At 48.5% G+C, this 21,972-nt stretch overlaps 1 protein-coding gene across 2 annotated transcripts in view; it reads right to left on the minus strand.

Annotated features, from left to right (window-relative positions):
- Positions 1-3,869: 3,869 nt before the first annotated feature.
- The window catches only part of Dpysl2 (dihydropyrimidinase like 2), a 100,531-nt gene continuing 82,428 nt past the window's right edge, over positions 3,870-21,972 (minus strand). For both annotated transcript variants that reach the window (XM_021204181.2, XM_021204182.2), the window contains exons 9-14: positions 13,757-13,913; positions 13,284-13,425; positions 11,628-11,798; positions 6,848-7,027; positions 5,903-6,068; positions 3,870-4,388 (exon numbers count right to left, since the gene is read on the minus strand). In XM_021204181.2, coding sequence (XP_021059840.1) covers positions 4,297-4,388; positions 5,903-6,068; positions 6,848-7,027; positions 11,628-11,798; positions 13,284-13,425; positions 13,757-13,913 — 908 coding nt within the window. In that variant the 3' untranslated portion in view covers positions 3,870-4,296. The remainder of the gene's footprint in view (positions 4,389-5,902; positions 6,069-6,847; positions 7,028-11,627; positions 11,799-13,283; positions 13,426-13,756; positions 13,914-21,972) is intronic.

Here is a 21,972-nt window from a genome sequence, read left to right on the forward strand (position 1 = left end):
CAAAGACCTTGGGTGATTACCAATCATTTCTGGATACTTAGTTCTTAAGAAAGACGTGGGGATACTGTTGCTGGCAGTTTCCTAGTGTCCCTTTGTACCTCCCTGCTCCATCCATACTTCCTTCCTGGCTTGTGGTTCACCAAAGGGCGAGGAAAGCTGGGGAGTGAACCCGGAGGCCATTGCCAGGTCCCATACTGAGAGCTAGGTTTTCTCAATCCACTCCTGCTCAGTAGCATCGTGGAGTGGATCCCCATCCCAGCTGATGGGAGCAGAGACAGCTGTGCTCTGCTAACAGGATGCAGAACCTTGCTTGCCTGGGGATGGAGCCTTCTGCTCAGAGCAGTGTGAGGCTTGAGCACATCCTCCAAGCTGGGCATGACCCAGATATGCCATAGCGTTTCCCTTCCGGCCTCCTTGGGCTTTCATGCCTGTGTCTAGACTAAAGCATACCAACAGTGACATGGCCGGCTAGACTTAACCATCCCACCAGCTACCTGGTCCACCTTCAGGTATGGTGGACTGTACCTCCTCTAGCTTACCTCTTGCCATTCAAGAGGAGTGACCGACAGTTGATGAGATACTACCATCCAGAGCATGGACTTCAAGCTAGGGTGCCTGGATTGCTTTAAGTCCCTGCTAAGAAGATCCACCTCCCAGTGCCTGCATGGGCCTCTCTGGGGTCTATCCTGCAAAATCTGACCTCCAAGGGGTTGAGTAGACTGTGAGCTTGACAGCTACAAGGTGCACAGGCCCTTCTTTGTGTGGATGGTGTCTAGGGGATGATGGGACGGATGCGAGGTCTTCATTGTTCTCACACGGGTTCCTCATGGTTGAAGAAGAGTTCATGCTCCCCTTTCCCACATCTGTTTGACTTTCTTGACCACATAGCCACCCCCCACACTCTACTTTATGACTCCCAGAAGAAGCCAGGCCTTTCCTTCGGGAACCAGACTCTCTTTTATTTCATCCTTAACCGGGATCAATGTTGTAACTAGCCATCATAGGTCATGCAGAGTGTGTGAAGGATCCAAGCAACCATCTCTTGGTCTAAGCCACTTGGGGTCTCCTGCTTTTTTTTTAAGGGATGATCTCATTATGTCACCCAGTCTCTCCTCAGCCTCCTGAATGCTTGGCATTTGCCCCTGTGAATCACCAGACTGGGCCTGTGTAATTCTGTGTGTTGCCCCATATACAGTTACACAATAATAAATAGTGATAATAATGATAAGATGTTGTGGGGTGGGGGTAAGCCATCCCTAACATGATAGGCACAAGGTGCCCAAAGCACACACCTTCTTCATTCAGAACCAATACCACTCAAAGCAAGGAATTGTGCAAAACAATACCCAGAAACCCAGCCCGACTCTCACCCCCACCAGCATCCTCCATCCTGAACTGATGACGGAAGCCTAGGCTTCGGTCCTGGTTTTGACAGCACCTCTACTGAGGCGTCAGGACACTCTGGGTACTCTTTCTCCCCTGCACCCATGTAGTGAGAAGATTTTCCAGGGTAAACACATGAGAAGCAAGCCCAGCACCTCGACTGAAACCCCACCTCGGCTTCTGTGGCCCCCCTCGAACCCCAGGTTCAAATTTGGCTTGGCACTCTGGGATGCTCACTGCCTCTCCGGGATGGAGTTTTAAGACACTGATGATCCTCAGCCTCCGTGGTCCTCATCCCCCCAGGGATGGCACTGCATGGGTTGGGAATTCATCCTGTAGCCAGGATACTCATAGGAACCTGTGGCATGGGGGTGAGCACTCATGATCCGAACCAAGCCCAAGGCTAAGCCAGGCCGGGGCCTCCCCGTGCGTCACGTCAGAGGAGAAGCCGACACACCGTGGGAATCTCAATACAGACACGCCTCTGAAACAACCACATTCTGCTTTATTGGGTGTTCCGTGGTAATATAACACAGACTTCTTAAGGAATAATAAACAGACTTGTGTTTTACCATAATTATTTTGCCATTAAGACAGTGGTTACAAAAAATAAAACAAAAATTAAAAAGAAAAAAGTACCTTTCTGGCTACATACATGATCAGCTTTAGCACTGAAAGGTCCCCCCTCATGGGTCACAATCACAGGTTCAAAGGGTTCAAAACCATCTAGCGGTAAATCCTACAATGATTTAGAGCATCAAGTCACTGCAGTTATTCAGTTCTGAGACACCGTTGACTTAGTTTAGCATTTACATATGACATTCATTTAACAGACACAGAAAGCGAGCCAACAGGTAAACATGCTTACACGGACTGCGGAAATCTTCAGGTTTAAAACCGTTGTGTTTTGTTTTGTTTTGTTTTGTTTTTTAAGAAAATGACCAAAAACAACCAAAAGGGCCATGGCCCCATACAAGAAACATCAGGAGTGAATGGAAGAGCTGCGAGTTTCTCAGAATCCAAACGAATGAACAGGGAGAAAAGAAAAAAAAAGTGTTTTCTGATGTTCAAATTTCCTCTCTAAGTGCAGGTAAGAAAGAAAAAAAAAGAGCAAATATATTAAGTCAACCAATTTTTAAAAGTGCAATTTACCTTTAAAACAACAAAAATTAACAACAAACCCCAAATCCCGACCCTTAACCCCCAAAGACAAAACATGTGGACACTCAAGGAATCACGAATTTTTGATGCTCTGCTTCATACCAGCAGACTGGAGTCATAAAAGTCTATGGACCTAACACTGCTTGCAGGGACCTGTAAACGCATCTGGAAAGAAATGTGACAGAAGTCAGCAAGTACAGAAAGAAGCCAGCTAGTGAAGACCTGTCACTGCGACAGGAAGAGGAAGGGGGACAGATACGAGGTGACATGGTCTCTAAGAGGCGACATGATCTCTAAGCGGGCCATGCATTCAGTGTGTACAGTTTTCCTCCCACAAGATTTGTTTCCCAAAATAGGGTTGTCCCTCTTGTAAAAGGCTTGAAGTCTAAGTATCCCCCGCCATGTTAGACCTTTTGAAAAAACAAAAACAAACAAACAAACAAAAACTGTATGAAGAAAAAAAAAGTTCCCCCACCAGCACACACACACTGAGAAGTCCCAACGTTCTAGAATCCCCAAAGACACTTCCTGACGAAGGCTGGAAGGGGCTCCTCCACAGAGAGAATGGCCCCATCTTGACTGGCTCCGCGACAGGGAGATTGGTCCCAGCTTGGGGGCTGGATTTCCAGACTTGACTGGAAACTGTCACTTCTGTAGCCTAACTCCTCCTCATCTTTCCACCACATGTGACTCTATTCTGGGCCCACATGTGACAATATTGGTGACATAATCCGGGCCATCCCTGTGTCTGGCAAGCCTCAAGCCCAGCCACCTCCTACTGATGGGAATCGGATAGCACCAATCTTAACAGAAACCAGGATAGCACAAAACTCTGGTGGTGGGGGCAAAACTAGGATCTGCTCAGGCTAAGCCTGAGACCAAACTGGGTTGCCTGGCTTTAAGAGCAGACAAAGAGTCAAGAAGAAAAAAAAAAAAAAAAGTATTGTCTGGAAGAAACACAGACTAGGAGACCAACATTTGAATCTCTCCAAGAGTGCAGAAGAAAAAGCCAGGACAGGAGACGTAGGAAAATGGTAGAGAATCTTCAAAAGGTCTAATCTGCCGCAAAATCTAGGCCAATGAAGAAAACCCGCCTCTTCTTAACAGCTGACCCGAAGAGTAAGGGATGGGGATGCAGACACATGGAACCCTTCCAGAGGGGCGGCAGTAGCCTGCCAGCCTCGGAATCAGCTTAATGGTTAGATAATTGCATCATTAGGATGTCCAGTTCAAGACCCGAGGATTAATATTGAATCAGGCTTTCAATTTAGTATTTAAAAAAAAAAAAAAAAAAAACAACTCTCCCACCCTCCCCACCCCTCCCCAGTCCCACAAAGAAAACCTTATTTAAAAATTTTTAAAAAGAAAAGAAGGCAGCTCAGGGCAATTCACTAAATCTTCCCCGTGACAGGAAGGTGCTGACTGCACGGCCAAGGATGTGACAGGGGCACCCTTGCTGGGATCTGCTTGGTGGCGCATGTCTGCATGTTGGATGCAGCTCCGTGTGGGGTGGGTGGCTAGGCTTGGGTGTGGTGTTCATGACTGTGTAGGGACTTGGGTGAGCGAATTCAGAAACTCCAAGGGAGACCGAGTGCAGGGGGCCCAAGAGGAAGCCCCAGGAACTGGCTGCCCACAGCAACTATCACAGGCTCTTTAAAAAAAAAAAAAAAAAAAAAATGGAAGGAAGGAAGTCTCAGAATGTCCTCAGGTGTCCCGTCCCCCATCCCCACGTGGCCTGCAGGCCTAAGGGCTTTAGCCCAGACTGGTGATGTTGGCACGGCCACCAGGGGGCGCCACGATGCGCTGGGTAGTGCGGCGGGGAATGTTGTCATCAATCTGAGCACCTAGAGAAGAGGGAAGAGACAAGAAACGAGGGTGAGGGTCTCCGGAAGTAATATCAGACTCCTGCGGTATGCCCAGGAACACTCCTGGGGGGGAAAAAATCTGACCCAAGCACACACGACCCCTTTCTCCAAACCTCACTAACTACAGGAAGTAGGAGGGCCTGCCTGCAGCCTACAGGTCAGATTCTGTGCAAGCAATCTCTCCCTGGGGAAGTATGGACTCGATGCAAGGTACTAGGGAATATGGCTCTTTTGACCCATACCTCTCACTCAGGAGGAATGGATGGTTCAGGTAAAGAACCCAGATCTGAAGCTCCCAAACCCAGACTGCTCTAAACTCTACACCTATTTGAGGATTGACAGGATGTGACCAGTGGAAAATTCCACCCTTGACCTGATGGACTAACTGTAGTGGAACTTGATGTACTAAAAATACTGTCTCAAATCCCTTTCAGGACTGCGTTATATGAATATGAAACATAGAAGCATTGCATTTTGATTTTTAAGATTTTAATTTTACTTTTACACTTGATCTTAGCCAAAAGGCCGAGAAGCTATTAATTTTACTTTTAATTATGTGTGTATCTGTGTACGTGGGGGAGGGGAAACTATACACTTAAGTGCGGTGCCGAGGAGGCCATAAGAGGGCGCAGGATCCCCTAGAGCTAGAGTTCTAAATGGTTGTAAGCCACCATACATGGGTGCTAGGAACAATCTTGGGTCCCCAACAAGATGAGAGTTCATTCTTAACTGCTGAGCCATTTGTCCCTGCCCACACTTTGTGCTTGGACTCGAGTCTTAGTCACAGCATTTCATTTTCTACATATTTTTCCAATTTTTAAAGAGGCAAACTAGCTTCCAGTCCCAATCATTTCTTTTATACAATAGACTGGCAACCTGTGCTGCCTATGTGAATGATACGGGAATATGCACTGTGACTGATCTCATACTTTAGGATGATAGGGCTTAAGGGCCTGTCTCCCAAACCAAAACACCCTCGTTCATCAGGGCACAGAGGGTACTTTCTAAAATCCAGAAGATGGGACAAGAAAAAGAAAGTATGGCCGTTCGCAGGCCGCAGGACTTTGCATATCTGTCTAAGCTCAGGGCGCTGGGAGAGAGGAAAGGCTCTGTCATGGGCCAAGAGAGAGAGGGGCAGGATGTTTCCAAGACAAAAATCTACTTTTCCTCCACTGAGGGTGTAGCAGTGGATGTCACAGCCACCCCACGGGGAACCCTGCTGTGACTCATCACACAGAAGGCCTGAGCAAGGCGAGACTGCTGAAACTCCCGGTTCCACTCTCTTGAACAACGGACATAACAGGTCAGGAAATGGCCCTTAACTTGCAGGGTGGGTGTCTCAGCGTCACATGGCACAAAAACCAATCTGAAGATACTGAAACCCAGCTGCCATTTACAGTCTTTCGGTGTCCGCATTAGTGGAGCCGAAAGCCTCCGGCTGGCTCCGCAGAGCTTGCTGAACCTCTCCGGAACGGGCCACCCCCCGGCCTTACCAGACAAGCTGAATCCAGACTGGTGCAGGTTCCGAACAGGTGGTGCCTGTTGCTTGGCAGGGGATGTCTTAGCTGACGAGGCTGGAGTCACCGTCTTGGGCGTCACAGATACCTCGCACACGGGTCCATCATACAGGCCACGAGGGACCCCTCTCAGCTCAGCCAACTGAAACACACAATCACCCCACAGCCCATGTCACATTCACAGAGGACATCTTCTCTGAACCTTCTCAGTGTGATGGAACGGTAGCGGAGACAGGCCTACGATGTGTGGGGAGACGGCCCCCATTATGGACAGGTACAACAGAGACAGATGTGCAACCGGCCCCCAAAGTTCTAAGCCAAAAGCTCTCCCAAGGTGATTCCCCTATGACTTACTCAACTGGTTTCTTAGAACTCCCCCCCACCATGTCAACATCACCTTTGAACCCTCCAAGAAGCCCCCAATCCGACTGCGAAGAGGGTCTCGTGTCATTTTCAAGGCAAAACTGCCTTCCCAATACCACTCCTCTCTTAATTCCCTTAAAGCTCCGCCCCTTCACCTCACAGTTCCTGACCACCAGCCATGCGCTGCTCACCACGCCCCTGAACACACTGTACATCTTCCACAGGTCATATTCCACCTTCTAGTACCTTTATCTCCATCCTTTGGCTTGAGGAACTCCTGCTCAGCCTTCAAAGCCCAACTGTCCATCTTCCCTATCACCTCCTCCACGATGCTAGAGCAGTGCTTCCCTCCTCTGGGTCCTTAGCCCACACTCAGCATCAAAGCTCCGGCCATCCTGGCTCATCCAGCAGCAGGTTAAGCTTCAGGATGAAAACATCAGGGTTCCTTTATCCTTCTGTGCCTCCCCCCCATCTCAGTATTCTGACTCATGGTGCTTAGTGGATATCTGCCGAGTAGAGACCAACCCACGATGTCTAAAAGTTTGCAAGACCACTCACCCGGCTCCTTGCTTTGATGCGTTTGTACACAAAGTCAGGGAAGGGCTTCCGGGGAATGTAGCGTCCTGAACCTTCAGTGACATGAAGTGTGCCGTCCTCCAGGACAATCTTGCCCTGGCTGATGACCACCAGTGGGGAGCCACGACACTCCATGCCTTCAAAGATGTTGTACTCAAGAGCCTGAGGGGAAGAGACGAGCCATCGTGAGAGCAATCCCGGCCCCTGGACTCAAGGGAACGGAGTTTACTGACAACCCCCAGAGAAGAAGACTGTCCTTGCTGGCCACCCCAGGGGCACTTGCTTTCTCTGCCTACAATATGAACTCATCTCACCCACATCTCCAAATCTGAGGGGCCAATAGCTGAAGAGAATAACAAGTGTGTGTGTGTGTAAATATTTTATAAATATAAAGAAAATCATTCCGGGTGGGTCTTGTGAGGCAGACCTCTACACCCAGGATTCTGGGGCAGTAAGATCTCAGGTCAAGGCCCTGCCTGAGCTACAGAGTGTGTTCAAGGCCAGTCTGGGGGATTTAACGGAGCGAAGATGTAGCTCAGAGTGGAGATGTGTATCTCTGTGTTAGAACTTAGTGGTTGAACTCTTAGAATGCACAGGATTCAATCCACAATTCTATAAAAAGAAGGGAAAAGAGAAACACTAATGGGGTGGGGTGGGGTGGAGTGTCTTCCCATTTCCACCAACTCTCCCCTGTGCAGACTGAACTCCCAAGGCTCGCCTCTGAACAGGGTCCAAACTAAATTGCGAAATGAGGCCATTTTCTCACGGACTTAAGCATCCTGTGGTTAAACCAAACGTCCCCAACTGTGTGGACTGGTGGCACATAAAAGACAACAAGCCCGTGACAGGATTGAGGTTTAGTTTCCTAAACGGCCCACCCTTGTTTGGGGGGCTCATGTCACTGAGAGTGAAAACAGGCAATTTGGCACACCCTCTCGGGAAACAGGTGGTTTGCCTGTCTGTCAGTCGGAAGCGACAAGAGGCTTTCTGACACAGAAAGGTCCGTAAGTCGGAGTGGTGTCCCTAATGCTGGCTCAGCTCAGGCTGAACGCCTACGGCTCTCTCCACATGACTGTCTTCGGGAACAAATGGCTAACAAATGGGTAACATGTGGCACAGAGCAGGGGTTTCTGGGAAAACACAGGCCAATGGAGGGGGAACTAGAACAGAGGTTCTCAACCCGTGGGGATAGGATGACCCTTCCACAGGGGTAACCTAGGACTATGAGAAAAAAACAGATATAGCAAAACAGTAGCAAAAATACAGCTGTGAAGCAGCAACCAAAATAATTTGATGGTTGGGGGAGTCACCACAACATTCGGAACATTGAGAATCACTGCCCTTGAGGTTCTGTGAGAGGGCAGAGCCACACCAACACCCGGGTCACAGGTCATCTCTGCTCTGTGCAGCGACTGGGGGAGGGAGGGGACAGAGAAAGGGCACAGTGGCAGAGCAGCATGCATTCCCATGTGGAAAAGGAGTGCTGCCCGGGCGGTGCCAGTACAGCTGTCAGCACAGCTCAGAGACTCCACAGAGAAACATGGAGGTTGCCGTAAACAGAAGTAGAGAGACATGGCTGCAGGCAAGTGGCTCCTCATGAAAATCCCAAGACGCTGGGGGCCATCACGTCTCACATCTGCCACCAACCAGAGCTGACTATGTAAGCATAATAGCCAGGGGGAGCCAGATCCTCCAGGGGGTACCCAAGGACTGGGGTACCTGGGACACACCTACCTCTGAGGTACCCCACACAGCCTTTTCAGCTCAAAGCTGTGAGGCCCTCCCAGGCAGTGGGAATTTAAACCTAAAGACTGTATGGGTGCCAGTTTCCAGTTCAGAGTCTCAGGAGAGACCTTCTCCCCCATGGCCATCCTTTTGTTTTGCTTTGTTTTGAGACAGAGTTTTTCTGTGTAGCCCTGGCTGTCCTGGAACTCACTCTGTAGGCCAAGCTGGTCTCGAACTCAAAAATATTGAAGCAGAGGCATAGTGGGATCTTTTACACGACCTCCCCAAGGACAGATCTCCATCTCCCTGATCCCATATGAAGAACATGCCAGCTCTGCCTTTTCTTTTAACCCGGTTCCCAACTAAAGACCTCAGCTGAGGTGTTATCCTTCATCACGTATCTCACAATAGGATTTGCCTTGGACATGGCAAAAGATGGGCGCTCAATAACAGTGGACCATGTCACTTAAAGCCTGCCTGAGAACTCACGGTTCCTCGGTGCCACCCTCCCAAGATACATGCGGTGGCACCGACACTAAAAGAACCTTGGGTGAGGGGATCCTGTCTCCTCCGAAATGACCTTGGGAAGGGGTGAGAGCATCCTTTAAGATCATGGTGAAGCCTACGTCTTCCCTATCACTTCCTCACTAACGATCCATCTCCAAATACAGCCCTGACCTTGGGTCCCTTTCATTCCAGGCCTGCCATCCATCAATGGACTGACCTTAGACACTTCTCCAACATCCCTAACCTATGAAAGAATACAGGTCACAAAAGCACGTGGTCCGCTGTCCACTGCTGGCTGATCCCTGCACCTTGCATGAGCACTGGCCCCTGGTACCCGAGGCCTTGGATAATACACAAACTGGGGCTAGTGGCCTAGGAAGGAGCTGGTGGTAAGACTTTTGGACCGATGTCCCCCTCTCCCTTAAAACACAGAGGGAAGCAGCACCTCAACTCTAAGTCAGTGCTTCTCAACCGTCCTAAGGTTAATAATAACTTAATAATAACTTAATAACTATTCTCATTGCTGCGTCCTAACTGTAATTCTGCTAGCTATGAATTGTAATGTAAGTATCTTATATGTAGTATAGCAGATATGCAACCCCCGTGAAAGGGTCATTTGACCCCTACAAAGGGGTGGAGATCCACAGATTGAACACCTCTGCTCAAAATGGGATCTCAGAGCTCCTGCCGCTCGCTGAGCTGGGAGGCTGCACCACCACGAAGCACGGACATTTTAACTGCACCCACATGAGTTTCCAAAAATTACAAAGCAAGTTGGAATCCTGGAAAATCCAAAGGGAGGATTAGCAATCGGGTGTGGATACGTTGGATGTTCCACACAGAAGCCAGAACCTAGAACCATGTTTGTACTTCGCCAGATGGGCAGTGTCACACAGGCATGCTTAACCCCAGCCCCGACGGCAGGGGGAGACACTGAGGCGTTTGGTAGGGATGCACGGGATACTGCCCGGAACACAGTGATATAAAAATGTCATGTGAGCTGCAACTGTCTTCCTAAACCTTCACACACACACACACACACACATACACCCGCTCTCTCATCCATCCAGGCAGGGAGGTCCCAATGCCACATAACAGCCCGGTCACCTGTGTGTTTAAAAAGCCATGGCAGCCCTTTTGGGGAGGGGACATTACAGAAGAGGGACAGTACTTTCCCCACCCCACCCTGCACATGCATACGCAGTCTGGTAGGGAAGAATGTTGAAAAATTAAGGCTTCTAATTCTGGCTCGACCGCAAGATCACTATGTAACGTTAGACGGGCCACTTAAGCTCTCTGCACCTCTAGGTTATTTATCTTCTCACTTGGGATAATCACACCAGACCCTTTAGTGAGAAGGTCAGATGAAGAGGAGGATTATGAAATAATATGCATACGCACAGAAAGGTCAGCCCTGAGGGCGTCACTGAGGAGCCCAAGATGGATAATATAAATTTAAGAAGGCTTGGCACTAAGGCTGTGCTGAACCAGCAGGGCAAAACCAGCTATAAATATGGGGTCCAGCAGTCTCCCTCCCCACGAAGTACCCACCATGAAGGCACCCACAGGTACCAAAGAAGCTGGCCCTGAACCCAGCATGCCCCACCCAAAAACCTTCTGTCCAAGAGAGAGGATTTTAGATTGGGAGGAGCCGCGGGGTGTCTGATAGCCCCGCTCTAGGCTCACTGAATCTACAAGCTCCCAGAACACCCAAATCCCTGGTTCTCAGCTGAAATGCCAGCTGAAATGCCAGCGTTCTAACCGACCAACAGATACTAACATCTGCAAGCGCTGTGACCACGCGCTTCCCCAAATTCTGTAGTTCCTAAACTGTGACGCACTCACCTGGATTATTTCTTCTTCATTTAGGACAAGGAGCATAGATAGCGGCCAATCGCTCCTGAGAGAGGACTGACAGGAAATGGCAGTGCCCAATGGCTGCCTTGGAAGCAGACACTTGGCTGCACTAGCTGGGTCCCTTGCAGTAAGCATGCCACGCAAGGTGCTGCTCAAACCATGACAATGCAGTGGTGAGTGACTTCTAGAAGTTTCTGAGGACCTAAAATCACTCTGGGCCAGTGGCTCTCAACCTTCTTAGTGCTGTGACCCTTTAATACGTTGTGGTGACCCCCAACCATAAAATCATTTTCATTGCTACTTCATAACTGTAGTTTTGCTATTGTTATGAATCACAATAAAATATCTGACATGCAGGATATTTGATGTGACTCCTGTCAAAGGGCCATTCAACCCTCAAAGGGATCCCAATCCAAGGAAAAAACCTCCATTCTAGGGACCCTGAAAGTATAAGGACAGAGGCTATGCCTCTGAAACGTGCCCGAGAGTTTTAGTCTTGTGGATCTCAATAAGGAAAGTGATAGGGTCATTCTGACGCTTGGGACACTACAAGTTAGCAATACATCCTAGGGAAACTTTACTCCTATCTGATTGAGGTTTCCTGAATCCCTGGACAGGCCCTGTCTCTTGGTGCCTGCAGCATACATGTCTACTCATGAGAGGCAAGCCTTACACTGTTGTGCGTCTTGGCAGAGATGGTCTTCACACTGTCAGGGTCCCAGATGACCAAGTCAGCATCAGATCCCACTGAGATGCGACCTTTCCGTGGGTAAAGGTTGAAGACTTTAGCTGCGTTGGTGCTGGTCACAGCCACAAACTGGTTCTCGTCCATCTTCCCAGTGACCTGCGGGGCAGAGCATGTACACACACACACACATACATACACACACACACACACACACACACACACGCACACATGCATACACACACATGGGTGGGGTCAGAAAACTGACCAGCAATAAAGGTCCAGCAATAAAGGATCACATGTTGACATGCAATGCATACTGGGATTTCCCTTTCAATAAAGTTCCCAATAGGTCTGGGCTTCTAGTCAATAAGTCTCAACCCAGCATCTGGCTTTCCAAGGTAAGGGTCAATCATTTCCTGAAATCTTTCCATTCTAAACATAGGAGACCAAGGATGTGAGTGTGCACTACAAGGAAGAAAAAAAAATTTAAATGGCCGAAAAAGCATATTAAAAAATTCATTCCAATCAGCAACCAAAGAAACTGAATGCCGAATAACAAAGACAAAATTCACCAACTCAATAATGTTTTGGGGATTCTACTCCTAAAACCCGGCGAGGAGTGCCATACACCGTGTCAGATGTAATCATTGCATTAGGAATGTTAACTATGTATTCACAGTCTTTAACAGATTCCCCTCGACCTGCCAATGTTACTTACAGAAACTTCTCCTGCAAACATAATTAAAGATATACCCAAGGATATGTCTATATGGATATGCATCTCACTTAAAAGAAAAATTAGGAACATCACAAATGTCCAGTCAAAGAATTAGAGATAAATGACTGGTGGTGTTAGGAGAAAACAAGGTTTTCCATGGGTGTGGTGGCCACGCCTTTAATCCCAGCACTGGGAAGGCAGAGGCAGATGGATCTCTGTGAGTTCAAGGCCAGCCTAATCTACATGGCTAGTTTCAGGCCAACCCAAGCCACACAGTGAGACCCTGTCTCCAGGGGCGAGGGTTATGAGGGGGATAGAGATAAAAATGAGTCTCCTGTTCCTCCTGTGGATTTAAGCATGATGCATGAGATGTTAGGAATTGTTTTTGACAGGCTGTGACGCTGTGTGTGATGCTAATGTCACCTGCATGCTGACCTGCTGTGCACACAAGTGACGGCAAAGCCTGAAGATACTATCCATTCGCTGCGGCTTTCCTCTGACACAAGGTGATTTTCACTCACAAAATGTAAGAATTCATTAAGAATCAGAAAACCTGTTACTGTATTTTCAAACATTAAAGGGAAAAAAACTTCCAAATCCACAAGGTTAGTATCTATCCAAAACACGTCGAGCAGAGCCCATGGTGGGTCTGACTGCCACACCTGGAAGCCCTCAGCCACACTCTCAGAAAATGGAGTTGAGAACTGGGAAGGTCAGAAGGGGACCAGGGAAGCCATTTCCTCCTTGATGCAGGAAACTTTAGAAGGGAATGCGTTTTTAGGGATCTTGGATTTCCATACAGGAGAAATAATATCTTCCAAGTTCTAGTTTCTAGAATGTTCTCAACTGGCCAACATTAGCCCCACCCCCACAGAGACAAGGACATGCCTGAGCCAGCCACGAGGAAGGCCATCAGTCCTTACCACAGCTTTATCCCAAATGACAGACATCCGCTCCTCCGTGCCATTGGTGCCCTCGGGAATCAAGGTGAAATTGTCCTTCCCCACAGCCTTCTGGGCAGTGTTGAAGGTGCAGTGGGCACTGCCAGTGACCTGGAGGTCACCACTGGAAGGAAACACATGGCATGAGGCTTCCTTGCAGGGCCGCCTACCTCCGTCTGTGAGACATTTCACAGATGACGTCTTGCCCACCATACTGGCGCTCACTTAGACCCTCCCTTCAGCTGGCTGGTCAGAGTGGTCCAGGTTGATATCGGGGGAAGTCCCACCCAAGATGGCGACAGATTGATTCCTTGTTCTTACTTAGTGACCCTAACTTTGGCCAATAAGGGTCTATGTTTAAGCCTGTTCCCAGGCTCCACCATGTCATCACCTACGGACTCATTCTGCTCTGAGGAGCTCTAGCGTGTGGATGTGAGCGAGTCAACACTACTCACCAGGACAGCAACGAGTTGAGAAAGTCTGGAGTGGTTGGGTCGGGGCTCAAGGGTGGGGAGGTGACGAAGGCCGCAGCCTTGGCCCAGTTCTTGCTCCAGTAATGAGAGCCATCAGTCCCCAGGCTAGCCGTGATGGGCTCACCATACACCACAGTTCCTGAGAAAGAGACCACAGGTGGCTCAGTCCGACACACTAAGAACAAGAGACCACTTTTAGCAGGCATTACTATATGCTCGGCACTGTAGATTGCTCTCAGCACTCCCTTCTCGGGGAGACGGCCTCACCTCACAGGTGACAACACCGAGGACCGAAGTCTAGAACCCTCGGCCGCCAAGGCCACCCAGCTAGTGTGTACTGAGATGCCCTGTTCTGTGGACTCCACCCCCTCTCCTGAGGCAGTCCTAAACACAATACATGTTACACACCATGATCTCCAACTCAGGTGGTTTCCTCCAACACTCAAGCCTCAGAACCATCCAGAATCTTCTGCTTGGATGAGGAGTGGATATAACCTTCCTATGCAGACGTTGACCTCCCTGCTCATACCTGAAGCCCCTGCCCATTATCATGTCTAATTCTAGATAGGGAACAGAAATCACAAATAAAGTCACAAAGCCAAGGTATCAGAGAGCAGTGCCAGGATCTTCCAGAGATGCCCAGATGCCTAAGTTGACCTCAACAGCATCAGTCAGAGTGACAGCTGACTCATGAGAATCTATGCGTAGGCCACTGGAGTTTCAGAAGCTCTAGAAGCTCAGGATGACTCTACACAGTGTCCAAGAGAAAATGCCAGCTCCCCTGAAGTCCAAATGGTATCTTCTCTGTCCATTCAGAGTGGGCCAGACAGCTGCGCCCACTTACACCGGTGGATGTCAGTCCCTGTGTGACTTCTTCCCTTGACCACGCCTCCTCCCTTCCCCTAGCTCATTCCAGCAGACTTCCAGTTTGTGCTTGTTTCCTCAGCTCCCCAGCCACGCTCTGTGACATGGCGGGACTTTCTTTACAGAACACTCTCCACATACCATCCTCCTCCACACAACCCCATCTAAGAACCTCTTATGTCATGTCTTCCAGGTTTAAAACAAATGAAAAACTATCCAGCCCCTGAACACCTATATCTCTCCTGATCCAAAGCCAAGCTCTTCTTTTTGATTTAGCTGAGGCTGGCCTTGAACTATGTGTGTAGCTGAGGATGACCTTGAACTTCTTGTCCTCCTCCCCAGACTCCAGAGAGCTGAGATTACAGAAGTGTGCCACCAGGTCTGGCCTCTCAGCCTCCCTTTTAATGGTCCAGACATCACGGCATCCCTGGGCATTACATTCTACACCCAAACGATCACCCGCTTTTGAACTTTTTTACTCTTGATGGTGACACAATAATCAGTTCTCTGCCTGCACACAATAGGCACTCAACACATCTAATGATCACTTTTGTGCCTGTACACAGTAGGCACTTAACGAACGTGTGCAAAGCCCACTCAGTGCTCTTAACATTCAACTAATTAAAGAGCAGAGAGCTGGACCTTTCTCTCAGGTTATCCAAATCCATCTGCCTCTCCTCCTGTCACCCAGGCAAGCGCATCTCCCTTCTCCAAACATACGGCCCTCAAGGCCAAACACTTCTCAGCCAGGAATGTGTCTCCCTTCCTCTCCACAGTCCTTGCAAAGGCTTATCACTGGATACTATTCCACAACACCCTCTTTGCCCAGACACTCAAAACTGGCTCCAGGGAGCTGCCCCCTCCTGCCTCAGGAATGTCACAAAGAAGTGGCTGTTCAGTGAGAGGGTGTTGGAACGCCACAGCCACAGCTGCCTCCCATCCATCCCCCGTAACAGTCTCCAGGCAGGAGTGAAGGCTGCTAGAACTGGGGGGCAAGCATGCCCAGAAGGAAACCCCTAAAAAACAGTGCCAGGAGAGGAACCCAGCATTCCTGACCTACTGGAAGTTCTCCCAGTAGAAGCTTGTACAAGCTCACTGGGCATGACGTACCTCCAAATGGAAAAAGACCTCAGAAAGCTAAGGTCAGCTGTTAGCAGTTCCTCAGGCCCATCTGAGATGCAGTGGCAGAGCGGGGGCAGCAGGGGCTCTTGCAGGAACTTCCAACAGATCTAATAACATCTAACTCCCGATCCGGCCTGGCCTAAGAGTCCTGCTGCCCACTGCCCGCCTTAGCACATGGCACCTGCAGCCCCCAGGGTATACAGGCTTTGTTACCATAAAAAAATTCAGAAGAGGGAGAATCAATAGCTCAGCTGCCTGGGAAACCTGCATTCCCAGAATGCCCTGAAATGTACCATCCTCCATCCTGTCACTGAGTCTGCAGCTCCATCCTGGCTTTGGAAATCTGACTGGAGGAGGTTGGTACGAGAAACAGATGGGCTTCATCTAAGACCGGACTGCCTGACAGGGGCTGGGTTCCCTGCCCTCTGCTACGGTAGCAAAAGCCTTCAGTCTCTGGAAACCCCAGGATGGGTCAGAGCTTCCAGGATCACTGGGGACCTTCCTTCCTTAGACCATGGCAGAGTAAGGACTCCTGGTCAACCCATGCTGGAGCCATGCAGAGACCTGGGAAGAGTGAGGGTGTCTCAAACTGTGGCTTCCTACTTGTTTTGCTCTATTCACAGAACTCTAAAACTTTTTATTTCTGTGTGTGTGCATGTGTGTGTGTGTGCGTGTGCGTGTGCGTGTGCGTGTGTGTGTGTGTGTGTGAATATGGAGACATGAGTGTGGGTAGCCAGCAGAGGCTAGAAGAGAATGCTAGATCCCCGAGGAGCTACAAGTGATTGTGAGGAATCCAATGTGGGTGCTAGGAACTGAACTCCGTCTGGTCTTCTGCAAAAGCAAGAATTCTTAACGGCTGAGCAATGTCTCCAGCTCCTGCTTTGCTCCAATTAAACCTCCTGAAGAAGTCAGAGGTCCTTACAAGCTTTTATTTCTTTTTTTTTTTTTTTTTTTTTTTTTTTTTTTTTTTTTTTAGCTCCACAAATTAGAAAAGGATCTATTGTGTTCAAAACCTCCATTTTCAGAGGAGTGTGGTTCAGACACTAGTATCTCTATATTCCCCCCGCCCCCCCACACACACACACCCCACACACTCATCTCAGTGGCTTAGTGCCTTGCCATAGGCTCCTTCCCTCTAACCCCTGTGCTGGGAGGAGCCATGGGCTGGCTTGCAGAGCTCAGTCAGACTACAGACACCAGTGAGCTGCCGTGTGCCAGCAATCATTACCACTAATAATAATAAACCACGAATGGCCTAATTGGCCTTTTTATGCCTCTCTAAACACACTACTGATGCTTTCTTGGCGGCTGTTGTAATTTCATGAGTCTATTCTCCAGGGAAAGTCTAAACTGAAGGCTGTGACCCCAAGCCAGACTCTGGCAGACACACCAGTCAGGCCAAGAATGTAGGGGACGGGCAGGAATATGAGGCTAGTGTTTACTCACAACCAGCCCCGGGGCTGAGCACATTCATGAAGAATAACTGCAAGCTGGGGTTTGGAAATGTTTGACAATTTCAGGCTCCGACAGTCTGTCATTTCCCGTGATCAAGAAGCAGGACAAATCCCAAGCAAGAACAATGAAAAAAATCACATGAAGGGAACTCAATGCACAGCCACAGAAGCCCAGGGAAATGAGACAGACAGACCCGCATCAGTGTGTCATTCTCTTAAAGTGCGCTCAGGCCACAATCCCAACCACCTAAGATCTATGCAATGAGGCTTTAAAGCAAGGATGGTTCCATTCTATAGCAACAAACTGTGTGTGTGTGTGTGTGTGTGTGTGTGTGTGTGTGTGTGTGTGTGAGAGAGAGAGAGAGAGAGAGAGAGAGAGAGAGAGAGAGAGAGNGAGAGAGAGAGAGAGAGAGAGAGAGAGAGAGAGAGAGAGAGAGAATATGTACGCATATATGGATGAGCATGCAAGCGTGCATCTATGTGTACACAATGCACATGGGGTAGGGAGTTGCACATATAGCAGACAGTGTATCTCATTAACCTGGATCTAAGTAGGCTAGACTGGCTAGCCAGTGAGCCCAGAGATTGCCTCCCCAACACTTTGATTATAGGCATGAACCTCCATATACAACTTTCTTTATGTGGATTCTGGGAGACAAATTCAGGTCCCTGTGCTTGTTTGACAACTCTATCTCCCCAGTCCTGTTTTTGTTTGGGTTTTGTTTTGTTTGTTTGCTGAGTCAAGATCATTTTAATATATAGCCCAGCCTAGCCTTAAACTAAATCCTACCTTTATGCCTCTTTTAATTTAGCCTTAGAATTATCCCTCATAGTCTCATGATCAGACTTCTCATGATATGAATCCCTATTCCTGTGCTGGGATCATAGACATATACCATCTCATGGGATAAGAAACAAAATATTCAGGATACATTTTCTGAAGTTTCTAGATTTGATTTTCTAGTATGAGGTAATTCATGAGTACTAATGATTCTTCTTATAGTAAAGAAAACATTTGTAGTCTACACCACAATGATGTAATGAAATACACAAAACGCCTCTGGGAGCCCTGAGTCAAATATTTCTATGAGGCAAGGCTCTGGGTGTTGTATTTGATGCCATAGGCCACTCCTAAAAATCAAATAAGCAGACAGAATGACATTGGTTGATTGCCTTTAATGGTGCTAGACAAAATGGCCGGAAAGAATGAATTTAGGGATTCACATTTCCAGCTCAGACACCAGTCTTCTGTGTGCTCTGAAAGAGCTAGTGTATGGGGTACAGCCGCAGAGCACAGGTGGCTGAAAATAAAACCCAGGATCTTATTCAACCAAGGTGAATTACAATGCAATCTGAATTCCCAGCCTCTGGGCACATGCTGTTCAAATGGGAGCAGTGACTAGGAAGTGCTTCTGTCTCCACACAGCCTTCAGATGTCAGTGGCACCATCGTCTCCCATCTAGTCTCCAGCCTGCTGGCCTTCCCTAAAGATTTCATACTCCAGCTGCAATACCACGTGAGCCAATGGCTTGAAATAAATCCATCTCTGTCTGCCTGTCCCCGCCCCATCCTTCAATGGGCTGTTTCTCTGACTAATGGGCTCTGCTGGGAGTTTATGACATTCACAGCCCAACACACCTGCCACCCTCAATCTCAAGTCTAGTTCAAGATTACTATGTGTTCAATTAGTTTAACCCTATGGCCTCATCCCCAAGGTGAAGTAATCTTCATATATGACGTGACTATGAGATTTTCATGATGTTCAGCATCCTATTGACTTGTAGGTCAACAGAAGTCTTATCCTGGATTTGGATTTAGTATCCTTCATTAGCCATGGCTGTTTGAATGTGGCTGTCTCTTGGTTTTAAGGGTGGGGAAGGAGAGTCTCTGGGTAATATCAGCAGGTACTGCCCATAGGTCAGTATTCCCTCAGGAAGGCATCTGTAACCACACAGGGCTACTTGCATGAACAAACAGCAGCCTAAGAAAGGGTGGAGGGAGACGGACCCTCTCTGGACACACAGGACAAACAGATGGTAGGTGTCTGGAATCGTGCCTGTTTCTTCCCACAAGCTGGATGATTGGGAACAACATGTTCAGTCTCTGCATTTTAATTTCTCTTCTGTGGCATGAGCTCACCAAAGCAACCACTGTCTAAATTCTTCTTAAGATTAAAACCCAAGCCAGGACTCAATGGCACAGGCCTGTAGTCCTTGCTACTCAGGGTGCTGAGGCAGGAGAATCACAAGTTCATGGCCAGCCTGGGCAATATAGAAACCTTGTTCCAAAATACAAAGTAAGATGAAATACCAGGATAGAGTGCAAAGAAAGAACATTGGTCTAGCATGTGTAAGGCCCTAGGTTCAAATCCCAGTAATGCATAGAAATAAAAGAGAAAATAAGAAAGTCCAGAAAAAAATTAAAATCTGGCTAGTGTCTTCCAGCCTTGGCTGTGTTTCATTTCTCTCTCTGCACAGTGAGGTTGGTAAAGTGGTGTGCTGTTGCATGGCACAGAACAATGGTATTCATGGATCACTTAGAAGAGCCAGACTACCATTGTGCTGGGTCTAGCTGGTATGCGGCTATAATCCTCACAGGCATCTTAGCCCATAGTCTTATATCCACTCCATTTCTCTATTTGCCCTAATGTCTCCCACCTTAGACATAGGATCAGAGGGTCTGTGGGTGGGTAAGGAGATTGAATGCACATGGAGAGAAGGTCTGGCCAATATTTACTGAGATTATAAATCCTGTTCTGAGTCCTTCACAGCCTGAGCCTCACAGGCTCTGTACTCTGTGACTTTCTGCTCCCGCCTCATCTTCCCTCCAAGGACAGACACTGGAGGTCAAGACCACTTTTTGCTCCTGGCACTGAGGCCTGAAGCCTCACACAAGAAAAACATATGGACGTCTTTGCCTTGGCTTGGCATACTGAACACACTCCAGGTTAAACCATCACACTTCATCCCTCAATGGCAAGGATGACTGGTTACTGAACATAACATCTCATTTAAATACAAGCATCCCTCTGTGAGAAGAGTAACTATCACTAGCTCCCCCTTGTAAGCGGGACACAGATTAGTGATGGTAAGTCCCGTGGCCAAAGCCCCACAACCAGGGTCTGATCCTGAACCATGTTATTAATCCCAGGAATGAACCCTAATACAGCCTCCCACTGTTTGCTTCTTGATTGTTTGAGAATACCTGTTTTTTATTACCTGCGCCTATGCTGAGGGTCAGGCTCCAGGTTCTACCTGAACTAAGTCGCAACTAATACAAACCACAAGAATTTCCTCTACTAAATAACCTCCGAGAGGAAAGATGAGTCGGTCAAACATTAACATGGAGCTTTGGAGCCTGAAGTTAGAAGGCCAGTCACCAAGCTTCGTTCTGAAGCTCTGAGCTTCAGAGGAAAATAGAAGATGAAAGCTGCTTGCCCAGGCTGTACCCTGAGGATGTTTGGAAATCCCAACTGGGTGGCAAGAGCCTCCCCAGCGCTCTAGAAGGCTAGAGTTCTCTGCTGATCTTGTTAGCGCTTTAAGACAGTGGAATTCCCCAACGACTTTGAAGGATGGCTGAGCAACCCTGAGAAGCACGGTGTGGGCACAGCTGGATTCATGCACGGAAGGTTCTGGAACAGAACTGACTGAACTGCTTCCCTTTCTGGGCAGACTCAAAAGTTAACAGAAGCAACAAAAAAGGCTCCGGTCCCTGAGGCACCAGGCCCGAGTGAAAGTGCATGCCACACAAGCACGTGTCAGCCCCACCCTTCAAGGATGACCAGAGGCTTGGAAGAGAGCACGGGTGCTGCTGGAGAGCTGCTCACGATTCCACCCCAGCTATGGTTTGTCCAGGGGCTGACACCCTCCCTCTGCCATGAATATTTTACATTTTGGACCAGGAAGGCCACAGTAATCTAAAGTCATGTGACTGTTTGCCATAACTAACTCCTTATTATCACATGAGTGCTGAATGACCAGGAAAATACACAAAACTAGCTGCCGTAGTGCCACAGTCCCCATGTTCAGACACTGAACTCACTATGCCTGTGCTACACTGAAACAGTAGTACCAGGAAAGGTGTTCAGTGCCGAAGCTGAACACCCAGCCATCTTAAGGGTGTGTCTGGATGATAAAGGACCACGACTTCAGTCACCACCTTCAGGGTCTCCTCAGAAAACAAGGCAAAGCAAATTCTGAAGAAATTCTGGATGCCTTTCTCAATAGGGCCTGGTGGGACACAGCTGTACTCTCAGCACCCAGAAGGTGGAGGCAGGGGGATCAAAAGCTCCATGGTGAGCCATACAGTGAGTTCCAGGCCAGCCTGGGCTACATGAGACCACGTCTCAAAATATCAAAATGCTGTGGCTGCTGCTACTACTAGTAGTAAACAAAAGGCAGCTTCTCCAAGTATCCAGGAGAGGGCAGGCTCTCAAAAATTAATAGCAAGTGGTCAAATTGAGTTCCAGAAAGCTCCAAAGAGCAGAGGGCCAGAAATCACAGGATTGGTCTGGAAGACATTGCCTCTTGGGACAGGCTGACTGAGTAGTCATTGAGCAATTTCTTCTGGAGCTTGTACCAAGTCACCCATCAGTGAAAACATCCCACGGCCCTTATTGATTCATGAGGAAAGTAGAAACAGCTATATGGACCAAATGGCAGAGGCAGAGAGGCAGAGAGGCAGAGAGGCAGAGAGGCAGAGAGGCAGAGAGGCAGAGAGGCAGAGAGGCAGAGAGGCAGAGAGGCAGAGAGGCAGAGA

This window comes from Mus pahari, chromosome 8 (assembly GCF_900095145.1).
Source record: "Mus pahari chromosome 8, PAHARI_EIJ_v1.1, whole genome shotgun sequence".
NCBI lineage: Eukaryota > Metazoa > Chordata > Mammalia > Rodentia > Muridae > Mus > Mus pahari.